The following is a 26822-nucleotide window of genomic DNA, read 5'->3' as shown; positions in this document are numbered from 1 at the left end:
CAGAAATTTGATGATTATCGGACATTCCCTACTACGCATAATTATACCGATGTGGCCCACCCTACAGACGTCCACTACGTATGACATAATCTAAAAAAGATTCTAAATAATGCTGATTCATACATATACAAGAACTACCATGGATAATAATAAAATCATACCATCCAGTCATAGTTAATTCAACTCTAGCAATTTACTTTTACAATGTCTGGACATTAATTAATAATTTATGTGATGCGCGCGATAACAATGTGAAGTTTGTAAATTAATCCACAATTCTAAACGTTTTGCAGTTAATTAAATCATTAGTCTTAATAATTTTCGTAGAATAAGAATCGTTAGGGTCCATTTATGTCGTCCGGGTGGTTATTCGTAATTTTGAACAATCACAAACACCCAGGCTTTGACAAAAACACATGAATATTGTGTCGTCACCGAGAATCGAACCAAGAACTCTTGGGTGGAAGGCCTGCGTCTTACCCACTGCACCACTAGAGCCACCTCGGGTTGGAATATTAAAGCAAATATTGAATGACCCAAATGGTTTGTACCAATATGGGTCTTTAACTGACACGGGCCTGCATGCTGTAGAATGTGAGTACAGCCAAATCATCCAGGTCACGATCCTCAGTTACGTGGTCCTGACGAAGAGGAAGATAAATAATTTGTACTTTTTTCATGTCTGGACCAGAAAACTCACACTTTTACTACTGCTATATTACAGTGGCGAAGGGTGACTTTTAGAAATAGGTAGGCTGTGGAGATCTGAGAAAAAAAGCACATCTTCAGCTATACTTAGGAAAAATAAGAAGATAATACGATATTACTACTAATGAATAGGTAGACACTAATGACAACGACACACTAATTCAATGAAACCTCAAAAATTCACTGACGCCATAGAATTGGGCAATGAGTTTAAATTGCGTATTTTTCAAAACATTTTTACACATCAAAAAACATTAGATAAAAATTTATTTTTATTTTTAAAAACAATCTATATTTATATTCGATTAAACGCCATATAAATATTTTTTTAATTATCTTATTATTATTTATTTGCGACAAAGTGCAGTCATGACAACAATATTATGCGCGAAGGTTTTAGGCTCTGCGATAGTAGCCTACCATATTTCATACAATTCGATAGACTGACTGAGGTTACGTGACGTAAGTCAGAAGTCCATACGGAAAAAATTTGCAATTCCTTCACACATAATCTGACATTTATTTACGTCAAGACAGATGGCGCGCTGTGGTATATTATTTTTTAAACCTTTGCAGGTTGTTTTGTAATCTGTATAATACATTCCTACATATACGACAGCTCTTGTTGTAAAATTAAATTATTTTTATAGAATATGAAATAATCAAGTGATTATATAAATATGTCAATATGCAATTAAAAAATATTTTTATTTAGAAGGTAGGCTTTAAATAATCGCCTAGTATGGAGTCTTCGCCACTGCTATGTTATGTAAAGAGTCAGTTGTCTTAAACCTGATGCAGTTTTATTTATATTTTGAATAAACGTCAAAATTCAAAGAAATAATTAGATAAAAATCCATTAAATGTAAAGAAAACATAGTTTATTTTGTTCTAATTTAACCGTTACGAATTTTCCACGAATCGCATATTATTTTTAATCGTTTAAATATTAGTTCAAAGTATTTTAAATTAAACATCTACAATGCTTGTTTATTCGAGCGTACTGCCGACCTTTACGGAAATAAAAACAGCGATTTTTTTTTAGGGAGAGTCTTTATAAAAAGTATTTTCTGTTCGTGTTTTGACCTTTTCCGTGTTTACTCAGATGGGTGGCTTTTAGGTCATACCTTTAAGAGAAAAAGCCGCCGTAAATTTTAAGAGAGGTGTTGCAACGGTCGGCCGAGGTGTAACGCGAATGCGTGAACAGATATATACATAATGTTATATTAATATTCATTTCACCAAAAGCATTATTGCATTGATATACTTAGTAATTGTGAATAGGTAGCGTATCCGGAAATTTGTACGTAAACAGTTCACCGCAGGACACTTATTCGTGTGCCGCAGTACGTGAAACATGAGTTCGTGTAACATTTAATCAAATGACGAGTCCTTCGTTGAACATTTCACCGTTGAGTATATTTGTACGTATGCTACATACATGTGGCGAATTTTATGAGATGTCTTTACTAGGTTAGGTTAGGGTTAATCTAATTGGAACAGTACTATTTGCAAACTATCGCCGCATTTTGTAAGATACGTACAAATGTATTCCACGGTGAAATGTTCAACGAAGAACTCGTCATTTGATAAAATGTTATACGAACTTATGTTTCACGTACTGCGGCGCACGAATAAGTGTTCCACGATGAACTGCATACGTACAACTTACATGTAACCCATTTGAAGAGCCAAAAATCCGCGAACCAAGGCGATCAACGAACGATTTAAAAAGTCGAGCTTTGATAGTAAAGTTATACGAGGGTAGCCGTTTATATTTCGGGAACAACAAACAAAAACGATTTTATTATCAATGAAAACAGTTTTATTGCTTTTCAAAATATTCTCCACGATAATTTATACACTTTTCCGTGCGTTTGAACCAATCTGGAAAGCATTTTTGCCACTTTGCAGAAGGTAACTCCAAAAAATGGTTTTTGAATGCATCAACCGCCTCTTCTGATGTAGAAAATCATTGACAGTGGTCTACACAATTTATCTTTGACTGTCGGGAATAAAAAGAAATCATTTGGTGCCAAGTCGGAGATGTGCGGTGGATCACTCATCAATTTGATGTTTTGAGTGCTCAAATAGGCGCTTGTTTGAGCCGATGTGTGAGAGTTCGTATTGTCTTAATGAAGGATGATTTGACGCCGACGATTGCTTTTCCTTATTTCACCAAAAACTTCTGGCAAACAAATGGTTCTGTCCCATTCAGAATTGACTGTTCTACGATTTTCTAAAGGCACAGTTGCGACATGGTCCGTTTTTCCAGAAAAACAGGCGACCATTTGCTTCGAAGTGCTTGAGCGCAAGCAACGTTCATTGGTTTAAGCTCATTTTGGAAGACCTATACGGCCGACTGCTGTTTACTTTCGGGCTCATACGTATAGATCTAAGATTTGTCACCTGTAACGATCTTATAAATGTTTTTTAAAGCACCTCGATCGTATTTTTTGAGCATTTCATTGCATTAATCCTCACACACCTTTTTTCTGCGACTGTCAAATTATGCGGGATCCATCGCGAACATAGCTTCTTCACGTCTAAATGTTCATGCAAGATCGTATACACGCTGGTGTTACTAATGCCTAGAGATGCCTCAATCTCACGGTATGTCACATGACGATCTTGCGTTGTCAGTTCACGCACAGCATCGATGTTTTCTGGAGAAATAACCGATTTTACCGAACCTTCACGCGGCTCGTCTGTGAGCAAACGACGACCACGATAAAATTCGCTGAACCAATGATATACCGTAGTTTTTGATAGTGCTTCAATACCATATAAAGCACTAAGTTCAATAATGCACTGTTCTCGCGATAATCCACGTTGAAAGTTGTGAAAAATAATCGCACAAAAATTTTCACGAGTTAATTCCATTTTTGGCCGAGATAAATTTTTCAAATGAATTTAAAAAAAATAAAAAGCGTCTGTTTGTTAAAACGTTCTAAGTAATTTTGCCGTTAAAAATGTCAAACTTCAAAATACAGATGTCAATTTGCACCTAGCAACACCAGTGTTGCCAATTCCCGAAATATAAACGGCAACCTATGTATATTTCATAATGTCGTGAAAAATAATATGAGACTGAAAGCACCGCAAATGTTGTGTTGTCTTTTAAATCCAAATTTAAAAAAATGGTTGCTTATTCTCTTATAATATTTTTCTAGCATGTATATTAATAAATTAATTGACAAAAAGACATCGAGAAAAAATACCCCACCTATCAGAGGCACCTAACGGAAAAATGCGAAGCTTGAAATTTTAGGCATTTTTTGAGAATATACATTGTAAAGGGTTTTAATTAATAAATACGTGCCTATCTAAAGACATTAAAATGAATATAAACGTACAATTTTTAAAAGTTGCAACATTTCAATTCATTCAAAGATATCATCTTATTATTACATAATATTATCTTGTGGTCATGTTTATTGTTTTACTATCAACTATCAAACTTGTTTAACATCTAACGCACGAGATCTACGGATTTGGGGTTTCGAAAAACTCAGCGCTCGAAATGAACTGGAACGCACCGGAACGCAGCTCCTCGTGAAATTCCCGAAATTATCGCTCCATCTCATGGAAAAATAAAAAATTGCATTACGATTTGTGAATTATTATAAAGCTAAGCAAACTAAAAAAAAAATAAGCATTTACTTATATATTTGAATATATTTGAATATATTTTTTAAATTTTATACGAAACTTATCGGAATCATATTAAAAAATAACGTTTATGGCATGACATAAACCTCAATTATTTTCATCTGCGGTGCCGACAACATTATACCTCAAGACTGTCCCATTTAAACATCTAATCTTGGCAGGTATAGGTATAACAAAAAAATCTAATACACTATTTTTACATAATACTTACATCCAAATATTACATAAATATTTAAATATTTTCGGATAGAGGATAGAGCGCCCCGGTTCGTAAAATTGCTCATTTCGAACGCTGAAAAAAGTCCGATGACTTTAAATCGGCTGACTTACTTGGCAATGGAAAGCAGGGACATTAGGGGTAACAGTATATAGTGGCAGTGTATGTTTAAGGGTCGTTAGGTGTATTAAAAACCGAATTTACCATTCTTGTATAATAGAACAGATGTAAATCGATACATACGACATCACAATGGAATGGGTGGCGTCTGCTTGGTGTTAAGGCCTGTTTGGACTGTTCAAGTGATTTAGTAGAGTGGCGAGTGATTTAGTGAATTAGTAACAGAAAAGTGTCCGAACACAGTGCATTAGTGAGTAACGTGTCAAAATGAACAGAGCGACGAGAGCGACGGTTATTTCAAAACGGATACCATTCGCGCGACACGAGAGTGCTGTCGTCTGTCAGATAAACTTGTAACTTCAAAAATAATTCAAATGACACTATACAAAAACGGCGTTGTTGAATTGAATCGATTTATGCTCCAAATTCCTATTGATGAATACTAATTTACATAGGATACCTACCTATTATATTTTTGTGGTTTCATAAATTTTTGTATGCTTACCTATGTATTTTTGTAGTTTGTTTAGGTAATAAATAGGTAGGTACTTTATGCACACTAGGATAAACCTCTTTACCTACTCTCAATAACAACAAGTTTTCTGTGAAATATTGCCATTATTTATCAACGCATTAATCAACAAATTATCCACACTACCTACCGACATGACATAATATCCTTCATACTGAGTATACAGAAAAAACGGAATAATAAATTAATATAACTTATAAGATAATGTGTACCTCTTTACCTATCCTCAATAACAACAAGCTTTCTGTGAAATATTGCCATTTATCTACGGATCTATCAACACACGTTCGCGACGGTTTGTCGCATTGACATATTATAATAACTGTAAGTTATATTATTTCGAGTAGTATCTTCGCTCCAACGATGTGCCATCTCTGCGGCAGTCGGCGACTAATGAACTCGCCTGTTCAGACTTGTTTCGTGGCTTGTTTAGTATTTAGTGAGGTGTGGTGGGGGTCGCTACTCGGCCGAAATAATAGAATAAAATGGATCGACTGGACTGGCGATTTTACTAAACTACTCGACTAAATTTGTCTGTTCAGACACGGTTTTTTACCAAATCATTCGCTACTCTACTAAATCACTGGAACAGTCCGAACAGGCCCTCAGGTCTTGCCACCCGCCGCAAAAATGTATTAATTACATTTTTCTAAACATGAATTGACGTTACGGGGAAAATATAATATCACAGACACGTTCTTTGCCGTCTATTATCGACAATCTTTTCATGTACGCGGTAAAAACGATCATTTCGGGCGACTTGTAAGGCCTTTATTAGATTATTTTTTAATCATGCCTCTTCCAAAAGCTCGGTGAAAGAAGACTCGCCGTAAATTTATTAAAAGCTAAATAATTAACCATCATTATATTCATCTATATATCAGACATTTCCGAACTTATTTGGCCTACTGCCCCATTTACTGGAAAAAAAATACATTTTTAAGCGAATAAATAGAAAGATGCTCTGAGAAATCCGTGTTATTTTATGTATCTATAAATATCTACCTACGGAACATAGTAAATAAAGCTATTTTTTTTAAAATTATGAACATAATACTTAAAATGAACGCATTGAAAGTGAGTTAAATAATTAGAATTCTAATGGATTCAAGCTCTGTATATATATTATATTAGGTGAGTTATATATTATATTAAGCGAGTTTATATGTATAATTTTGTTTTTGTTAAAAAATAATGTTTTAAAAGTAGGTACCTTGTAAGAGTATTATTAAAGACTAATATCTCATAGTTAACTCGATTAATTATTTTTTCTAAGAATTGACGATTTACACCTCTTGGGTGTAGTATTTTTATTGTTATAAAGAATTTTGACCTATTATTAGGTTTGACGATTTATTATAATAATATGCTGTCCAGTGTATTGTTATTAATAAGAGAGGGTTTTTACTAATTAGGTTTTTTACTTCAGCTATTCATAATTTGTTTATTGTATTTTTTGTTGTAATTTCTGACTAAATAGGTAGGTAATGGAGTTTTTACCTACTTTATTGTATCGATTTACTATATAAGGTAGAGTTGAGGGTGTTCGTTGTCAGTGTGTGTTTGCCTTTGGTGAGTGTACACGACGCCTGAAGATGCCGAAAGGCGAAACCCGGGTCGCAAAAAACGACTTAAATGGAATAGTACAGAGCTTGAATCCATTAGAATTTAAATTCAAATTCCATCAAGTACCTTCGGTCGAAAGTATTAATATTATAAATAATTAGAATACAGATAACAAATAACAGTAAAAATAATCGCTTCTACCAAATCATTAATGTTCTCAAAGCAGCACAATTATTATAATATATATATCAAAGCAGCACGTATTCCAGCCGACAGGCTCGCATCCCAACACTAACTTGCTGTCCCGTGTTAACCCGTCAGATGATATGACCGAATATCACTATAACTTGCATTTTGTGTATGTATTTAGAAAACTACGAATTTAACTGTGTGTTACCAGTCTTACCACTACACATGAATCATGTACGAATAGTTCTTCAACGTTTTCTCCAATTTTCTCTCTGCTTCCTACGCTTTCTTATTAAAACGATCTCCAAATTGCTTCAGCGCTTTTGAGAAATACTGATTTATATAAACAATCATTGTAATTCAAAAGTTCATTATAAATTTCCTTACTATAGACATAAAACAACGTTGTCTACAAAACTTTTTTTTTAGATAACGTTATTTTACATTCTCGGTTATATGATAGTCAAACAACTTTATGGTAATCTTTTCTAGTTTTTTTCTTAAATCGACAGTAAAGTTTGACGTTAACTACATAAAGTTATCCTTGTTTTCATATTTTTTTTAAAACCATACCTATAAATTATAACATCACCGTAAGCAAGATAAATGTACAATATACAATAAATTATATAATATGAACATTAGGTTTTAAATAAACATCTCCTTTGTCGAGTTACAAGAAACAAAAAAAACGTTTTTTGGCTCCCCTGTAAAGTTGTACTTTTGTGTATAGTGTTGCTTGACATTTTGCGTAGTTGTTTGAAATATTTAAATATATTTTATTTTTACAGCCACGTGAACAAGACAACAACATACGAGGCGCCTGCGTCGCTGGAATCAGGTGCTTGCGGCCAAGCCGAAGCGCCTCGGCCGCGAGCTGTCACTCTACAGCGCGATGCTCAGCTGGGCTTTGGATTTGTAGCTGGCTCCGAACGCCCTGTCGTCGTTAGGTTCGTCACGGAAGGAGGACCTAGTGTGGACAAGGTAAGACTTAACAATAATTATAAGTTTTGGTTTTAATTTAATAAGCCCCTCCATACTAACTACGCTACCTCCAAGGTAGAATGCAAGAACTCGCGGATGCCAGTCAAACGGTCGGCCTAAAGATAAACGTCTCAAAGACAAAAGTGATTAGGAACTGTTTTTCGGACCCTGCAATTATCTGTATTAATGGCACCCAACTCGAGCAAGTCAGCAGCTACGTTTATCTCGGACAGCAGGTGTCAATAGACGGAAGCATGCACGATGAAATTGCTCGAAGAACAAAGCTGTAATGGAGTGCTTTCGGACGTCTGAATAGTATCTTCAAGAGTGACATACCATTGTGTCTTAAGCGTAGGGTGTTCGACCAATGTGTGCTACCCGCGCTCACGTATGGCTGCGAGACGTGGACCCTCAACACGAGAGATGTCCAAAAGCTAAAAGTCGCACAGCGAGGCATGGGTAGGTGTATGTTGGACATCACGCGAAAGGACCGTAAAAGAAACGAATGGCTTAGGAGCAGACAGGAGTATGCGATGTAATAGACGTTGCCAAACAGCTGAAATGGAGATGGGCGGGGCACATTGCTCGCCGATAGGACGGCCGCTGGACAAACGTCGACATCCAGTGGCACCCAAGGGGCACGAAACGGCCACAGGGTCGCCCTAAAAGCCGCTGGATTTACGAACTGGTAAAGTTCGGCGGAAATACGTGACAGCGAATGACACAGGACCGAGAGAGTTTGAAGAAGCTCGGGGAAGCCTTCATCCAGCAGTGGATTGACCCCGGCTGATGATGATGAAGCCCCACCATGGAATAGTGAGAGAATGCATAATATGTGTGTAAAACTCAAATTACATTGGGTGATTACAGATATTTTGCTCCGACTGTCTGCCATCGCGACCGATCGTGAAATGTTTGTTACTTTAGGTCGTTCCCTAGAGTCGTGTCTGAAATAGGATAATTCAATTTTTTAGTGCCCGACTCACTCGCCTCTCGTTGACATTTGGGTCGAAGATTACCGAGAAATATCCAAATTAACTCTGAGCTTCCTAGTATTGCCGCACGTGGCGCGTCCTTTCTTGCTTTTGACGTTTACATAATGAAGGACTTACTTCATTCATTATTAAATTTGAACAAACAATATAAAGTAAATAAACAAAAATAATATGCTAGTAAACACAATCAACAACTTGTTACTTGATTAAATATAATTCCGAATTGTTTTCTTTGACATTTATAATAATAGGTAACATAACATAAAGGACGACTGTTTAGTGTGGCCACCAAGCTGAACAATAAGTATTATTTTGGTTTATTTATAATTATTAACACTTGCAATCAAATCAAGCGCCAATACGGTCAAGTTAGTAGCTGAATCGTTCAGTGTAGTAATTGCTATTTAAAGTCGATGATAGCTCAGGACGATCGGCGTGGATCGTTGAATCTGATTTGATCTACGAGTCTTATGGTGTAATTAGTCCTCTAGAATATCAATGTTTCCAGTTTCGAAAAACATGACTGATTTTAATCATATTATTAAAATATTCCCGTCACGTAATTTGTAAAAAGCTTACTTACATTTCGTTATCTTGTCACGATCCATTATTGCAACGTCATGTATGTAGACCACAGGGTCGCGCTACCTCTTACTGTTTAGTTGAACGTTTCGCGCATCTTCACATATCAGCCCTGCTTCGTGTGACGTAATGATTATTACGTAGTACTTTTACATGTTTATGTATAAATAAGTTATTTCCGGCGGATAACAAGAAATAGCGGCAGGGAGGCTAAGCCAGACAAAACGATGATAACAGGCTGGGGAATTGCGACAATACAACTAATCTATAAATTGGTAGATGAATTTTTCTCCATGTTGATTCCAATATGTACCAAATCACTAACTTCTATCTCATAAGAACATATGGTATTTACGTAGGTACCTGGCATCTACTATGCAATATAACAAAATACATATATTCTTGTTACAGTTTGAGTGAGGAAAAAATATATACAAAATATATATAAATACATTTTTTTTTATTCAATGAATAATTCACAGGATTTGAGAATGTCATATTCTTTATCGAACAACCATAATTAATAACAATAGTTTGAACTTTCCTTCGTTTGCTAATTATTTAATATTTTTTTTTATTATTCAACGAAGAATTCACTTAGGACCAGTGGCGGCCGGTGATTTTTTGGATTGTAATTTTTGAGGGTGCGCTGGAAACTTACCTTATTGAAAAATGAAATCAATTCGGCGTTGTTTTTGATTTGACAAAAGGTTATTGACTTTTGGGAAATTACCTGTATATTTTATATTTTTAATAAAACATGACGCGAGTTACTTAAACCTTTATTGGATTAGTTTTAAGAAACGATTGTATCTCTTATAGTAGATAATTACTTCTTACTTTTAACGGAAGCCATCTTATTCTATATAAGTACATTAGGTATCTTTATCAATTTGTACACTGTGTGAATAATGATTATTATGAAACTGCACTTTGTGAAATAGTATTAAGATTTATTAGCTAATCACTAGAATTCATGAATTAATAATTTTCTATATTATAAATAACCGACATCATTTCGTGTTTAGTCAACACACAGGATAATGAAATATTAATTTTCAAGAAATGCGGTAGGCAGCAAAATTATTTTTATCTTCTTTGATTTAAATTGGAGTACACATAAATTAGTTTTACAGGCATTTTATTTCTTACCGATTATAAATTTCTAAAATAATGAATTCTATTGTTTTTAGTTTTACAGGCATTTTACATACGAGATTGCTAAATATGATACTAAACATAATTTGACCATGAACAGTACGCCACAGCGTCTATAATAACAAACCATAATTCAAATCTGTAATTGCTCTCTACTCAGACCAATATGATGTCATTTTACCCGGTCGGCGCACGATATTCTGGAACTTACGCATGGCGAAAACTATTAGCACGGTTTAAGTTGTTTTTTTAATGGCTTTAGTTTATACTAAGCTTTGGGCTCATTTTAAGTAAACTAAATATATTGCCCGGGCGCAAATGATTTCAGTGAGGATGACGTATACGGTGCATAGTGACTGTATTATCGCCTATTCACAATATGGGCACATCGGTTTATGGTTTGCATTACAATAAGTGAGCGATAATATTAAAAACCTATGAAGAAAAAATATGATTTACGATGTTGAACGATGTTTCATAGCAATGCAAGCAGTGTAGTGCACTTGTATGATGTTAGACCAGCCGCCGCTGCTTAGGACTAAAATTTGAAAAGATCCAGACGATGGTTAGGAATCAAGATTAGTACTTACCTATTATTGGTACCTTGATTCAAACTACAAAACCCAGTTGCCTATTAACTAACTAAACTGCATCGTAATTAGGTAGAACGCACGTACCCAAATGGGTAAAGCATATTGATCAGAATCCAATGGGTACAGGACCGATTAATTAAAAGATTTTATTTAATGTGTATGTTGCGGAGGTGTTTTCAAGTTATGTGTGTAAATAATCGTGTTGTTTCTTTTATAATACAATATAAATTAATAATACAACAGTTACATAGACAACACTATACACATATACGAACATATGACATTGTTCATAATTTCAATTGAAATTCATAACTGCACAGTTTCAAGAAAATAATATATTTTTTATCAAATCTGATGAAAAATAATATCTCATGTAATCCCTTATTAAACCCCCACATCAGCTTTTAAAGCTTATTATAGTCGAGGAGACAAGCAGAGGTTTTTAAAATATAATAATACGTCAACGCGTCAGCAAGGTTGGAGCTAGCGACTAACATGCCTCCTGTCTTCGCAAATTGTTGTTGTTTTTGAGCTTTTTCCACAGCGTTGTGTAGACAGGAGCTTTTCTCAGTCGTGGCTGAGCTTTTATAATTTGTCTCGTAAATACAGGCTGTTTAACTGTTAAACAATACTAATATTATTTATAAAAGAGTTAAATATTTATTAATCTATTAATTGTTTTCGTTTACGTACTAGAACTCATTTATTATGGAATTGAAACAAACTTTTTTTTAAATTCTACGAGATTTGGGTTATTTCTGTTGACAGCAGTTTCTGGCTGTATGGTACTCGTAGTACTAATAACTAATAGTATGAATTCAAACAACTGCATCCAGATACTGTAAACCGTTTCGATGATGGTTTATATCCCGAATCAGTTGTCATAATAATAACTTAGATATCGTATAATTAACAAAAAAAGTTTGTTTTAAATTCATTGTATATTTATTGTATAAAATATGATTTTATTTCTATATATATACCTACTATAATATATAGATAACCTATATAAAAGCATAATTTAATAAATATAAAATGTCACCACAGTTGACAAAGTGAAAGTTTCATCAATATGCTTTTTTATGAGGAATTATTGTTTCCTATTGTCTCGCTCATTACAACATTGATCCCAATAAAATCTTTTTTATCGAAATGAACCCGCACCCACAGCTTCAAAGATGGACACTGGCACGGTACCACCGTGAAGTACACCACGTCGTATTACATCAATCTTATTAGATTGTTACAGTTACTCTACAGTTTATACCATAAATGATTTATGTTACATTTTGAGAGTTAAGAAACGTGACTGCAGTAGGTAGTGATTTTCGTAAAATTCCTTATGCGCTTGAGACTAGGGATTCCAATCCCGGGATCCCGAGCAATTTTCGATACCTATGAATCCCGGGATTGATAAACATGATCCCGAAACTTTTGCAATTGATTTTTTTTATCAATTTTTATGGAAAATAAAATAAAAACGAAAATATAACAGAAAAAATACTTTTAATAACAAATAGCTACATCGCAAATAAACTGAATTTTAATGAAGTTTGATTTATACCCATGTGTAAGTTGCCGATCATTTTATTTTTTCACATAGATTAATAAAAATGAGAAGGATTGGAAAAAAACAATGCTTAGCACTATTAACAAAGTAATTCCACCATGATCTCATACGTTTTACAGCAGTTTCATATTTGGCTGACTAATTAGATTTATGAAGCAGAAAAGCCATAAGTACGCCATTATTATTTGCTTTACTATTTTAAATCTCGCTAATCCATTCGCAAGTCTTTACTATCAGAAACAGCAATCTCATATTAAATTCACATTATTATTTATATTACAATATTATTTACTCCATTGAACTTATGTATTTCCAAGATTGAACGTAGATAATATACAATATTAACAATAAATGTCTTAAATAGTATAAATTATACTGGATTTATTTTTGACCGATTTTATCAATGTTATTTATAAATATAAAAATTTTATATTAACAATGGAAAAAAATGCCAATCCCGGGATTTTCAAATTATAATCCCGAAATCCCGGGATCAGAATTTTGGCTCGGGATTGGATTCCCTACTTGAGACAAATAAACTTTTCTCTACTGCAATACTATTTATTTTAATTTAACATTTTTGTGTTATCTTCTCTTCTGGCGCACGACATTGGTGTAAATGTCAGATCCTTCGATATGAAAAGGATGAATAAAGATCGAAAACGCAAAATTGAGCCATTCAAACTTTTTAAAATAAATTATATTTAGCTCCTTTTCAAAACATCGATTTGTAAAATAAACCATCAATGGTGTTAAGGTTTCAATTGTGGATTGTAAAAACTGCATCTTACTATTATCTTTTATAAATTACGAACCACCTGTGTAACAGTGTGGCGTTAGCGAGCCGTTTGTTACGAGCGAAGGCACAATTCCACAAGTATTCAAATTAAAGTAGATTTTAAAGGGGGCGCGTGAAAATAGTGCAATAAATATTAGACCTCTTGCGTCTGTCAGGTGGTTGTCAACTTAATATAATCTATACTTTACCGATATTGTAAAATTGCATGCTCTACAATCACTATAGTTACTAGTACACCTCTCAGCCTCGGCAATTTTAAAGGGGTAAAGAGAGAGCCGAGTGGAAGTACGTTCTTGTAAATGTAGTTAGCGAACATTTTGAGAATACGGGTTATTATAAAATGAAAATCTGATATTTGGCGGCATCGTTTTGATTTATTGAGTCAAAAATGTAACGAAAAATATTGAGCTATACGGTATCGACAAACTATTTATCCTCACAGGAGGACGTATTTGTCCAAACCGAACCACTGGGTAAGAAGCAGGGAACTCAGTGGTAAGAAGTCTCGAACTGGGGTGGATCAAAATGATACCGAAGTGTGTCATTTGTATCACCCTTCTCTTGCTTTACCAAAGCTGCGGTGATGGAAGAACTCTTTTTTTAGGATATCCTCTAATAGGTGAGAATAATTCTGAGATTTTTAAATATAAAGAATTTTACATTCATATTGAATAAAAAACGTATACAATAACGTCATAACTAAATTTTTGATAACTTTTGAAATAATCTATAAATCATGTTAGTAATAAATTTCATTTAGCTTGATTTAAAAAAAATCTCAGATGGATTTGTGATGTTTTTAAACCTTTTTGAGTTAGTGACATACTTGAAAACTAATTGCAATTTTTACGATACCCCAAAATTGTTAAATTAAAAAGTTTTTCTTGAAATAATTACATTGTATTGCTCTTATAAACTGGGTTACTCGGAGAATGGAATTGGGATCGATTATCACTCGCTCAAACTTTTTTGATTTTTTCTCAAATTATGTTTTTTTTAATCCTAAAAATGTTTTAGATTTTCCATATCTGCAGTTATTGTAGGATTATAAAAAAATCTTTGAAAATCATAATCATGAAGATCAACTAAGTATATAATTAATTAATTGATTAAATCTCTTAAAAGTGCGCTATTATCTTGTTGAATGGCGAATAAAAACATTTTTTGTCTGAAAACGTTGCATTTTTCACTTAAATGAAAGTACATCTCAAGCCAAATTACTTATCTGATAATATCTCCTTATAGACGAATGGCATTTGAAGTTATAAATTTAAAATAAATCTTCTGACCAAAAAAGCGTGATAAAACATCGTACGCATTCCAATCGCCTCAGCGTCGTCTGAGTAAACAAGCTTTTTATTATCCACTGTGTATATGTATCGTAGTTCTCGACCCCTGTCGCCTTTTCTCACCCCACTGCGTTAGGAATGTGACTTGGCTGCTTCCAAAATTTACTATAATGCGGTATCGCGTTTATTTGTAAAGCGATAAAACGTAATAAGATCGTGTTTGTTGTCTTATTGAGAATGGAAAACGCGGCAATTTATCTTGTTTCACTTTGGAAAGTGAAATTAAACACTTAGTATTATCTATCTAGTGTTAAACAATCTGTTTTGGAAGCCTACCTTAATTTAATTTTCATTACTTATAACACTTTTACGTAGGCATTTCCTGATAGTGTTCGTGAATAAGCATACACACACAATAATATATATTAACTTTAAAAACAGTAGATGTGGAGGAGAGAGAATGTCGTTATTGCGTATAATTTATTGGGAGGAGACTTTATCATAATATTAATAATATCGAGCGAAGGTACTTGATGGAATTTGAATTTAAATTCTAATGGATTTAAGTTTTGTACTATTCCATTTGTGTCGTTTTTTGTGACCCGGGTTTTGATCGATACAAGAATACAATAAATACAATAATAACGAATGTGTTTAGGAAAAAGGGCGTAACCCTCGATTTTTCGAAAAGTGCTTTTATTAGATATTAACAATGTATGCAACTAAATACACGTTCTGTAAAAAGGAAGTAAGCCGCAAATGCCGATTTATTATCTGAATTCAGGTTTTAATTGAGCTTTAATTAAGTTTTAATTTAAAGAAAAAAGCATTTACCCTCAATTTTAATGATTTTCTGTAATAACTTCTATAATTATTAGTAGATAGAAAAGAAATTACACCAAATCATCATTCATCATGCACCCAATGTCTATGCCTATTTTTTTATTAATATTAAACCAAAATCATTCAAAAAACGTTTTTTGCCTCTCCTGTAAAATTTATTCTGTATGGGTTACGCCCTTTTTCCTAAACAGGATGACAGCATGAGATTATAATCGCGATGTACTGGTGAGATCGATGGGATCAAGAGAATGATTATATTAATGAACTGAGATACTTGATTCAAGTGAAATGACGGTTGACTATGTCAAGTGAAGGACTTGTGACGGACTCGATGAGTGAGTAAGAATTCATGGATTATCCTTCCAATTTATACAAATGCAGTACATATAATATTACAAGAGATATTGTTGTAATTAACAAATTATAACAGACCCTACTGATATAGTTATGCTTGCGGAAATGCTGACGATAATTATCACTCTATTGTTTTGTTTTGACAACAAAACATATATAATATTATAGTGTGTCACTCATTTAAGATTTAATTTTATGTTTGCTACACAGTTTTACACAATAGTACCTACTTATTCAAGACAAAATATAGACAAGTTTGACGATTTAGAATTTTTTAAATTCACAATATATAACTTAAACAGCCTCAGAAACATAGGTATTATACAAAAATCATAAAAAAGGTCTTCGGCTGAGTGAGAGTCAAATCGAAAAATCTTTCACTTGCCGGGTTTTCGCTTTTTGCCAATTAATTTACGGACCCAATTCTCCTTTTTGCCAATAATTCCTAATTACATCATCATCTGAGGTGTTTTAAATTCAATTCACTTCGTTTTTTTTAATTTCTCAAATGCGTATTTCTCAGGTTTTTTAAACTTATGTATTTTACGTACAAATAGGTACATTTAATATCCTGTAGATTTATTTCATCCTTTCGATCCAAAATTTAACAATATTTCATAAGAAGTTTTGATTTTTAAAACTTTTAATACAATATTGACATTTCAGTACCTTGGTATCAAAGTGGGACAAAGCCATTTACAAAACTTTACAGGAGACTGACAAACATGTGTTAAAAGTGACTGTTTTTCATATAACATACCAACTTTAAACTCAAAAATCTCTATTTTATACTTTTAGTGGATTTTTTGAAAAGAGCATCACTTGCACTACCATAATCAATTAAAACATGAATTTAGTGGGAGGTGGCGTATGTCCCACTTTGATACCAAGGTACTTATTTCATTTCAAAGGTTATAATATATAATGTACCTAATCATTTACGTGCTTAATTAATTTGATCTTTAAAAGGTAACATACGTTTAATTTTTGTCATTTTTATAAATACTACGAGTTCGTCCATCTTCAAGGCGATCTTTGTTATATCATTTAATAGCCGGAACAATTCGGTGGAGCTGCACTCGTACCAATCACGAGTGGTTCTTAAGTTATCAAATGCGGCGTCGTCCTCTGCTACGTTTACCATTGGACTTTTCTTGCATAATGAGTTGGGGCCATAATGTGGCTGAGGTACTATAATTTTCTGGTTTTTATACAAAGCAGAACATCATGATCCTTTACTATTCGTTTGAGGACTTCAAAATTTATCACCCTGTCTGTATAGTCACATCTGGAAAGCCTCAACTCTCTGTGACATCTCCTGGTTAGGTCAGCGTCATAAGTAGTTGATTATAAAGTCTAAGAATGTAGAAATGTTAAACCCAGACCGATAACTATTTTCCATCAACTACCTATAGTATACCAACATAATTAAAATAAAGTTTAATCAAGACAGGTTTCATCTGATAAGAATATCTTTGTCGGCATCTATAATAGTTTTGTAATGTAGTATAATTTTAAAACGTGCCCAAAATTAATATTTTTTGATAAACATTAGGTATTGTAAAACTATAGAAAACAAACAATTTTCCAACTCAAGACTATTCGTTTTATGATTTCATTGTTTCTTGCTTAGCTGTCACTGTGTAATAATATTGTACCTTACTTATTTTACGCTACTGACATCTATCATCCCACCTGTTAACGACAGTTTCTTATCAGTTTTTAATTCTAAACAACAGTTAATAAATGCCTGATAAATATTAATTTTCCAGCGAATAAATGAACGATTCATACAATGCCGTCAATTTCAATTGAATTCGACTCCACAATTAAATTGCTCTTCCTTTACGGGAAAGCCGAGAAACTCAATCGGAATCTGTCTTCGTCCTATCCGCAATATGACCCAGGCATTGCGAATTGCAGTCTCGGCCAAAATGTTCAATCTCTGCCTTTAGCGTTAGCATTGTTTTCAATCCCGGACCAGACACAAACCAATTTAATTTTTGCGCAATAAATCATGCATTGGACACCATCTGACGTTTAAGATGTAATTCAGGATGTTACCCCTATATGAATGTTGTATATGTATATGATATGTTGTCAAGTCAATATGTAATTCAATTCACTTACCCAAATATCAAAATATGACGTCGTATTCGGGCCGTTTAAATTCAATTCAATTATTTACAATTGAATCATTTTAACAACAAATTAAACTCAATCTTATACCCCATTTACACGTGCATGGATTGACCGCTAACAGTACGTATTATCGCGGCAATAACAAAAACATCCACGTGTAAACATGTATTATCATGCAAGTTTTAAGATTGCATGCATGAATAAAAAGAGTTCGGAAGCTTCTTAAGGCTATACCTCAGTTTAGACATGGTCTAAAAAGATCGTAGCTAGGCGATGCGCGGATTTCGGGTCGCGGGTGCAAATGACGCATGCCGAACGAAATATAATTTGTCATATAAATCCAACATGCGTTCATTTAATGTTCTATTTATTGTTATATTAGTAACAATAATAATATATTCATTGACATGTTTTCTTTTTCAAGTAAATGGGTAACGTGTTTAGTCATCTTTACACAATTTAAGAATTAATACCCCCGTCACCATCACGAAACAAATTGACGTATTCACACCTCGACGTTTGCTTTTCGACTGCCAGCGAGTCAAAAATTTCGTCGCGCTCATAGTTGAAAATTATTTTCCGTTTCTCTGAAGTATCGTCTTAATTCTAACGTGACAGTTGGGATTTGTTATATATCCGCCTGTGCAGTATAACAATAGTGGCTAACCTGCCGGTAAAAAAACGAACTTCACCGCGCATTTTGAGGTTAAAGAGGTTAAAGGTTGAAGAATGAGATTGGCGTACTTTTACAAACAGTTGACGAGTTGATTACAAAAACGACATTTGTCAAAAAATATGATTTTTCAGGAGAGAGAAAAAACATTTGGAACATGTTTTTGTAGTACAACGATTTTTCAGACTTACTTAAAATCGAAAAACGGGGATAGATAGATATCGTAAACGCCCGCAAGATGGCATTCAAATCTAGATTTATATAAAAGTTGACATAATAATATATTATGTATTTTTTGGAATCAACTCGTCAGTTATTATCGCGCTATTAAAATACACACTATTGCTGCAAGGAAATCCATGCACGTGTACAGGCGCTATAAGTCATCGTTCAGTATAACAATTCTGTCTTATTTCAACAAAAATGAAGTCAATACTAATAGTATATGTAGGTACCAGCCGATATCCACAAACGCCATGATAAAACATAAATGTCGCGATAAAAACTTAACACCTAACGTTCTTTATCGAATCGTCTTAAACGATTTCGAAAAGAAAATTGCACACAAGCAATAATTCCGAGCGTCGCGACGCCGGTTGATCCAAACCGACGCCGCCTGAAAAGTTTTTCTAATGCAGACGCCGCTAGATAAAGAAAACTAGACAATGGAAATTTTAGAATGGATGTACATTGATGCCGTCGGCTTTATAATATACAGAGGCAATTTGAGAATGGCTTTTGGATTTATTGAAGTGAAATAAGCTCGGTTTTTTTAACCTTTACATCTGGCTGTGTATTTATTTTTGACTTACGCGTCTGTGCCCAAACACTTTTTATAAATAGAAAAAATCCCACATACAATGGAAGCAATTTATTAAATAAAGCATACGATTTAAAATATACAAGGACAAATTTAGTTACATTGAGTGGCTAACTTGTTTATTACTTACTGCCCGTATGAAGTGACAGCATTTAGTGAACTCAGGTCTGCATGTAAATCACACTGTACTTTCTTTGTGATGAAAGTTGGATCGAGTGGGACTCAAACTAACCAATGTGGAGGCTCTCGTAGTCCAGTGCATAAAGCGCTGGGCTTTTATCCGAGGGCTCCGGGCTCGACCTCGTTGAGGTCAAAATATTTCTTGTGATTTCTTAAAGCCTGGCTGTTTGTGGTTTTTTCACTTCTATTACTAACTACACAACTATTATTGGGCCTCATGGCCTGGCATAGACAAAGCAAAATATGAATATAATTATATATAATATTGTGGTCGTATTTTACGTACCTAACTATGTAGGATGCAGGTGACTTAATTGGTAAAACACATTGGCGATGCAGTTCGTGTCCCATCCATTGTATTTTTTTCATATATTTTTCTTGTAAGTATACGTATATATCTGAATTACATTATCAAATTTTGTGAATTATTCGTTAAATAAAAACGGTTTATTAAATTATTAGCAAGTGCAAGTACGTTAAAACTACAATTTAGAAAGATCCTGACGTCGAACAGGAATCAAGGTAAGTAAGTACCTCTTATTGGTACCTTGATTCAAACCACAAAAGCCAATTTTATTGCAAAAATTAACGAAAATTATTAAGCCTTACAGTGGGTCTATTATACACACAAGGTGGCTATCGACGGCTAAAGTGTTGAATATTATAACTTTATATGTATGTATTGAGGCGGTTAATTGTTACAATAAGTTAACCGTCAAAACTGTCTATCTTGCTCTAAAAGTTAACACAGCTAAGAGAGGAGCTGTTAAAACATAGCACCTTTTGACAGTTTAGACGGTTATACATAAATTTTATAAGCTACCGTCCATAACCTCCTTGTGTATAGAGTAGCTGCGCAGGTGTAGTGCGCGGCGAGTCAGGTTTAGTGGGGTCATTAACTTTAATTTCAATAGGTACACGATAAAGAAAAGAAGAGTCACAAAACATATAATATAATCACTTCAAAGTTATCCATTACGGGAAATTCTGTGACGCATTACCGTTTGGGTGTGAGGCCAATTTTTAACAATGATATTGAAGTGATTTAATAAGTACTTTTCGTTTCAGATTTTTTATTTTGGAAAATGGCGCAAAAACACCTGACGGGCATTATTCGCCCTTAGAGTATATTTGGCGCTTGCTCAGTCTATCGGAAAATCCTTTAGCGCTATCACAACAATAGTGATTTTCATATACACAGACTTTCACAACAATGTGGCTTTAACACAGCCAAGAGAGGGGCTGTTAAAATATAGCACTTTTTAACAGTTTAGATCGTTAACTTATTGTAACAATTAACCGTCTCTATTAGGGAATCTAATCCCGAGCCAAAATTCTGATCCCGGGATTTCGGGATTACAATTTGACAATCCCGGGATTGGCATTTTTTCCATTGTTAATATAATTTTTATATATTTACAAATAACATTGATAAAATCGGTTAAAAATAAATCTAGTATAATTTATACTATTTAAGACATTTATTGTTAATATTGTATATGTTCAATCTTGGAAATTCATAAGTTTAATGCAGTAAATAATATTGTAATATAAATAATAATGTGAATTTAATATGAGATTGCTGTTTCTGATAGGAAAGACTTAATGTATGGGTTAGCGTGATTTAAAATAGTAAAGCAAATCATGGTGTACTTATGGCCTTTCCGCTTCATAAATCTAATTAGTCAGCCAAATATGAAACTGCCGTAAAACATATGAGATTATGGTGGAATTACTTTGTTAATAGTGTGAAGCATTGTTTTTTTCCAATCTTTCTTTGTGTGAAAAAATAAAATGAATCGGCCACTTACACATGGGTATAAATCAAACTTCATTCAAACTCAGTTTATTTCTAATGTAGTTATTTGTTATTAAAAGTATTTTTTCTGTTATATTTTCGTTTTTATTTTATTTTCCATAAAAATTGATAAAAAATCAATCCCGAAAGTTTCGGGATTATGTTTATCAATCCCGGGATTCATACGTATCGAAAATAGCTCGGGATCCCGGAATTGGAATCTCTAGTCTCAATATATACATGAATGTCGGCTCCGCTAGCGTTGTATTTGAGGTGTTTTACCTGAATTATGTACCCTCTAAAATCTTTGTATAATCATTATTGAGTAACATAAAATTATATTATAGTGATGTACGTAGTTTTACGAATATTTTTCGTTAAAAATCTCGTTTTTTTCAGTGCATGCATGTACCCTTGCACTACACAATCAGTTAGTAGTATTACTGTATCTATGTCATTTTGGCGAGAGATCTCGTTGAGCAGTACTTATACTGTACACAGCATTCACACACAGTGTGCGAGGGCGTCAGAGAATTTGCATAATGTCTGCATCAACCCCCCAAATACCACGGCGTCGGGTTTGCGGACACCATCCCTTTCTGGTATAACTCTAGATGGGTGACCCATGTAAACCTCATTTATTAATTAAATTCGAAAAGATGTACTTACCCACTTTAACACCCGCGATTTTCTGTTTTCCCGGGAAGTATTGTACCAATTTAATAAACTTCCAGATAACTTTGTAATTTGCATTGCATACAATATCAAGTTTCGTATTTATTGAGTTCCTGAATTTTGTACTTATTTGAATTTACATAATTCATATAAATTCTTCTTCTTTTCCTATGTCGACATGATGCAGAACACAACACTGAAATTAAGCCACGAGCACTAACACAAAATCACATTGACTCTTCATATTATTGTTTGTTGTTGAAAATATTTACATTATTAAAAAAAAAAAAACACAAACATACAATATATTTCAAAAAAGATAGACCAATTTCGATTCGAGTTGATATCGTACGTGAGTGCTCCTACCCTCTCCCAATCTGTCTATGATTCGTTGTTATTGTTAGCACTGTAAATTTTTATTTTCATTTTATCCGCGTCAGCTTATAATGTCGTGGCCGACCCAGGTTTAAATCCTGGGTCTGACAACTACACATATTATTTTTCAATATATATTTGGAGTCAGAGTATGGACCTAATAGGTTGAGCCATGGCCCCCACATCCTGAAGCGGGCCCCCAGACTAGGATGTTTGGCGCCCCCCCCCTACCTATCACTAATATTAAAGGCAGTGTGACGCTTTATAGAAGGATTTTCCAATTGGTGTTTTAAGTAAAATTAAGGGTATTTACTGTAGTTTAACGATTTTTTGTGTTTATGAACATATCCACTTGAATTATGGAGTTGTGACTTTTTTACCATTAGTGGAAATTTGTGATGTGTTTTTATCTCATTTATCTGGTCGACCCGTCCTCGATCCCGACCAGACCTCGGGCCCCCAGGCTAGAACCCTCTCAACTCCCTCTCCCTTGGGGGGCATGGTTTGAGCAAGTGGCTAGCATCCATCTTCCGTAAAAACAAAAATCTGTTAATATTATGATCTTCTTAAGATTGGACATGGTCAAAAAAAGGGTAAGACAGAACATATATGTACGTATATAAGAGACACGGAGAAGACTTATGAAAAGAGGTAAGGTGGGAGAAAACATTTGTAAATATGTGTGAGAGACGAATAAAGAAAGAATATAATATAGTATTATAACACGAAGTCTCTTTCTGTAACGCATTAATTCTCTCTCTCTCTCTCTCTCTCTCTCATGCAAATACATTTTTAACTTATCTGCGAGGTAATCGTTTCTATTGATTTTTTGACAAAAAAAATCTCTTATCTTAAAAACATTTTAGTTATATAAAGAGTGCGCAAGTATTTTTTTATTATTTCACATAAATTCCGAATTACTTTACGATCGGTCACACAAGTTTAGTGTCCGTGCTATGTTGGCTCAATTATTAATACGCGTCGCTTAATCCGGCCAAACACCCTTTCAAAAATTCCTCCTTTGTTTTTCACGAAAACATTTCCCTTAAATTGTTTTTCCTCGCCACCCTGTGTCGTGATTTCCGTATTACGATCACAAACAGTCGGATATTTGAGAGGTCACATCAAGTAATTTGCACGTTTTGACCAATGCACTGTTTATATTAAGCTTTTCCCTATTCGCACAGTATTAATATCATCATCGTACACTATTGCAAGAATGCCTCTCCAAGCTGATACCATTTCTCCCAGTTCGTTATTTAAACTACAACAAACCCGTAGTGAATGACTCAATAGCAGTGAAACAATTATTATAAAAACACTCAAGCTTTGAGAAAATTACATTAATAATATATTCTGGTATCACCGGGAATCTCGCCCGCAGTAGAGCATAAATGCTGGTTTAAGCCGAAACCGGGTAACCGCGTTATTGTAAACTATCCGAAAACCGGATAATTTTACGCGGTTAACTGGCCAAATTATTAGTAGTTATTTTTATGAAAAAAAAAGATAGAATTATGTCAAAACCACTACGCAGTGCGGTATGATAAACATGAAATATCGTGGGTATTCTGCGAAAAAGCACTAAGTCAAAATTTTGCTGTTTTGACTTAATGATGAGGTAATCTTATTAAGAGTGCGCTATATAATCTACAAAAACACACACAGTCATATCTATAAAACTGGCGAAGATAATTTATGTTATAAGTCAAAAAGACATACATCTATTCAGAGAAAAGGCACTAAAGGGACTTAGTGCATTTGTTTCTCTCATTCTCAGGCTATATTCACAAAATTCTGCGTGCGAAACTGCACTCAGTCATACTCAAAGCAATATCGCAGAAAGGAATTTGCCTTTTATATATATAAAAAAAGCTAAGACCGTCCAAACTTTCAAACTCAATTATCTCAAAACTAGTATTTTTGACTTAATGCTTATTCGCAGAATACCCACGATATTACCTATTAAATTTGTTTACTACAGAGCAATAATATCCTCATTATTATTGCTGAGAGCTATCTACCATAGTGGCTATTGAATAACCCAATATTAACGAAATTATAGAAGTACTTCAGTTTCAATACTAGTTAATTTCATCGTAAATAATGAGGGGTAATGGTTCACGTAGGGTGTTGATTTACACTTTTACACTTATTAAAAACACTGGTTCAGGGACATTACGTAAGACTTAGTATATTTCGCTTGACAAGTAACAATTAATAACATTTGTAAACGCACGCTTTGGCGCAAAAAGGTGGCACATCGTATTTAAAGGCGACGTTAAAGGCTCAAGGGTAGGATACCGACTGACCGTATCTACTCTCGACCCTTCGTCCGCCCAGAAACAGATAACGGTAACTTTATTTTTCTTTGTTTCGCTGTGCATCATGGTTCTAGCCTTGACTCATTTACAATTACAATAATATCATTATATTCCCAACTCTGTCGATTGGAGGATTTTTGATGGGGAATTTAGGCATTATGATAATATAATAAATATTATTTGGTATCAATAAGTAGCGCGAATGGATAAGCTGTCCGGCTTCGTGTATTTTTAAGAGTTTCGCTAATAGGTATGTCTGTGAGATGTTTCCAAATGTTATTATTTAGTTTTAAGTATAAAATATATTTAAACATACAACAATTTTTTTAAAAATTCCTACGGTTGAAACCGGTTAACCGTTTAGTTATTCGAAAAAGACCGCAAACCGGGTAGTATTTTTACCCCTGTTAATTGGATGCCCTATCTCGGAGCCCTTGGATAAAAAGTCAGTGCCTTACACATTGGACTACGAAGGTCGCCGTACTTCTACAGAAATTAACAAATTGTTCGATCCGGCGGCATTCGTGTCTACCTTTAGGATGTTTCTACCTCTTGAGTAGGTACCACTTGATGACTAGATTTATCAAGATATTATCTGTCTTACTCAAAGTATCCTACCTATCTCCATGTTAAGTTTTATACAAACTCTATTACTTACATCGCATACTCGTGTTTTTCATCTTTTGCGTTATGGTCGCCACTTTCGTATGCCTCTCTATGTGACTTTGTTCCGTGACCTCCCTTTTACTGAATAAATATCAAGATTTACTCAATAAGTTAATTACATACATGATTATAATGTGCAGATATTGCCAAAATAAGCCTTGGTTACTTAAATTAGACTTCAATTTGACATTTCACGCATCTCACATATTGGCATATCAAAGCAGGCATTTGTATATAAAATATAACTATCGATAGATACCAGTGGCGAAGACTCCTTACTAGGCGATTATTTAAAGCATACCTTCTTAAGAAAAATAATTTTTATTTTCATATTGACGTATTTATATAATCACAAATAATAATATATTCAATATGCCTAAAGACTTCTATCGTATAATTGTCATAATTTTACGATTTTTCCCATATTTTAATAAACACCATCTATGGCATCTCTCGAAAGTTTAAAAAAAATAGAACACACCGCGTTTCGTTTCACATATTGTATAGGATTATTTTCGCGTTAACCGACGGGTTTTTCAATATGAAGTTTTTTTCTCATTATTTCAAAATGTCTGGCGTCCCGCATACAAATGTACAAGCTGTTTCGTTAGCGCTTACGTCGCGAGACCACATTTATTCAAAATAATTAATAAGAAGATAATTTAAAAAATAATTTCTATGGGATTCAATCACATAAATATGTGTTGATTGTTGTTAAAAATATAAAATAATTTATGTCGTGATTATTATTTATTTATTAGTTCACTCATTAGACAATTTAGTTATCTGATATTGTACCTACCTAAGTCTGTGTTTTAAATATAGAAGTATTTTAAAATGTCTAGTTTTACGGGTTAAATTATAAATTGTTATGGAACATAATATATATACAACAACGAATATTTTCATATATATATAGGTAATATATTTTGAGCGTATGTTACGTTTATAAATGTTTAGGAAAATACATAAGTAATTCAAACTAATTGCTTATATTT

The 26822-nt window shown here is 33.7% G+C and overlaps 1 protein-coding gene across 1 annotated transcript in view; it reads left to right on the top strand.

The window, feature by feature from the left end:
* Nucleotides 1–26822, top strand: part of LOC147075805 (uncharacterized) — a 722814-nt gene that overhangs the window by 656985 nt on the left and 39007 nt on the right. The window contains exon 4 of the mRNA XM_085942107.1: nucleotides 7796–7988. Within this exon, the coding sequence (XP_085798233.1) occupies nucleotides 7796–7988 (193 nt within the window). The remainder of the gene's footprint in view (nucleotides 1–7795; nucleotides 7989–26822) is intronic.

This window comes from Rhyacophila brunnea, unplaced genomic scaffold (genome assembly GCF_057557595.1).
Source record: "Rhyacophila brunnea isolate RB1 unplaced genomic scaffold, BYU_Rbru_1.0 scaffold_14, whole genome shotgun sequence".
NCBI classification, from domain to species: Eukaryota; Metazoa; Arthropoda; class Insecta; order Trichoptera; family Rhyacophilidae; genus Rhyacophila; species Rhyacophila brunnea.
The sequence above is the reverse complement of the archived record's forward strand: the minus strand, read 5'-3'. Positions and strand labels throughout refer to the sequence as shown.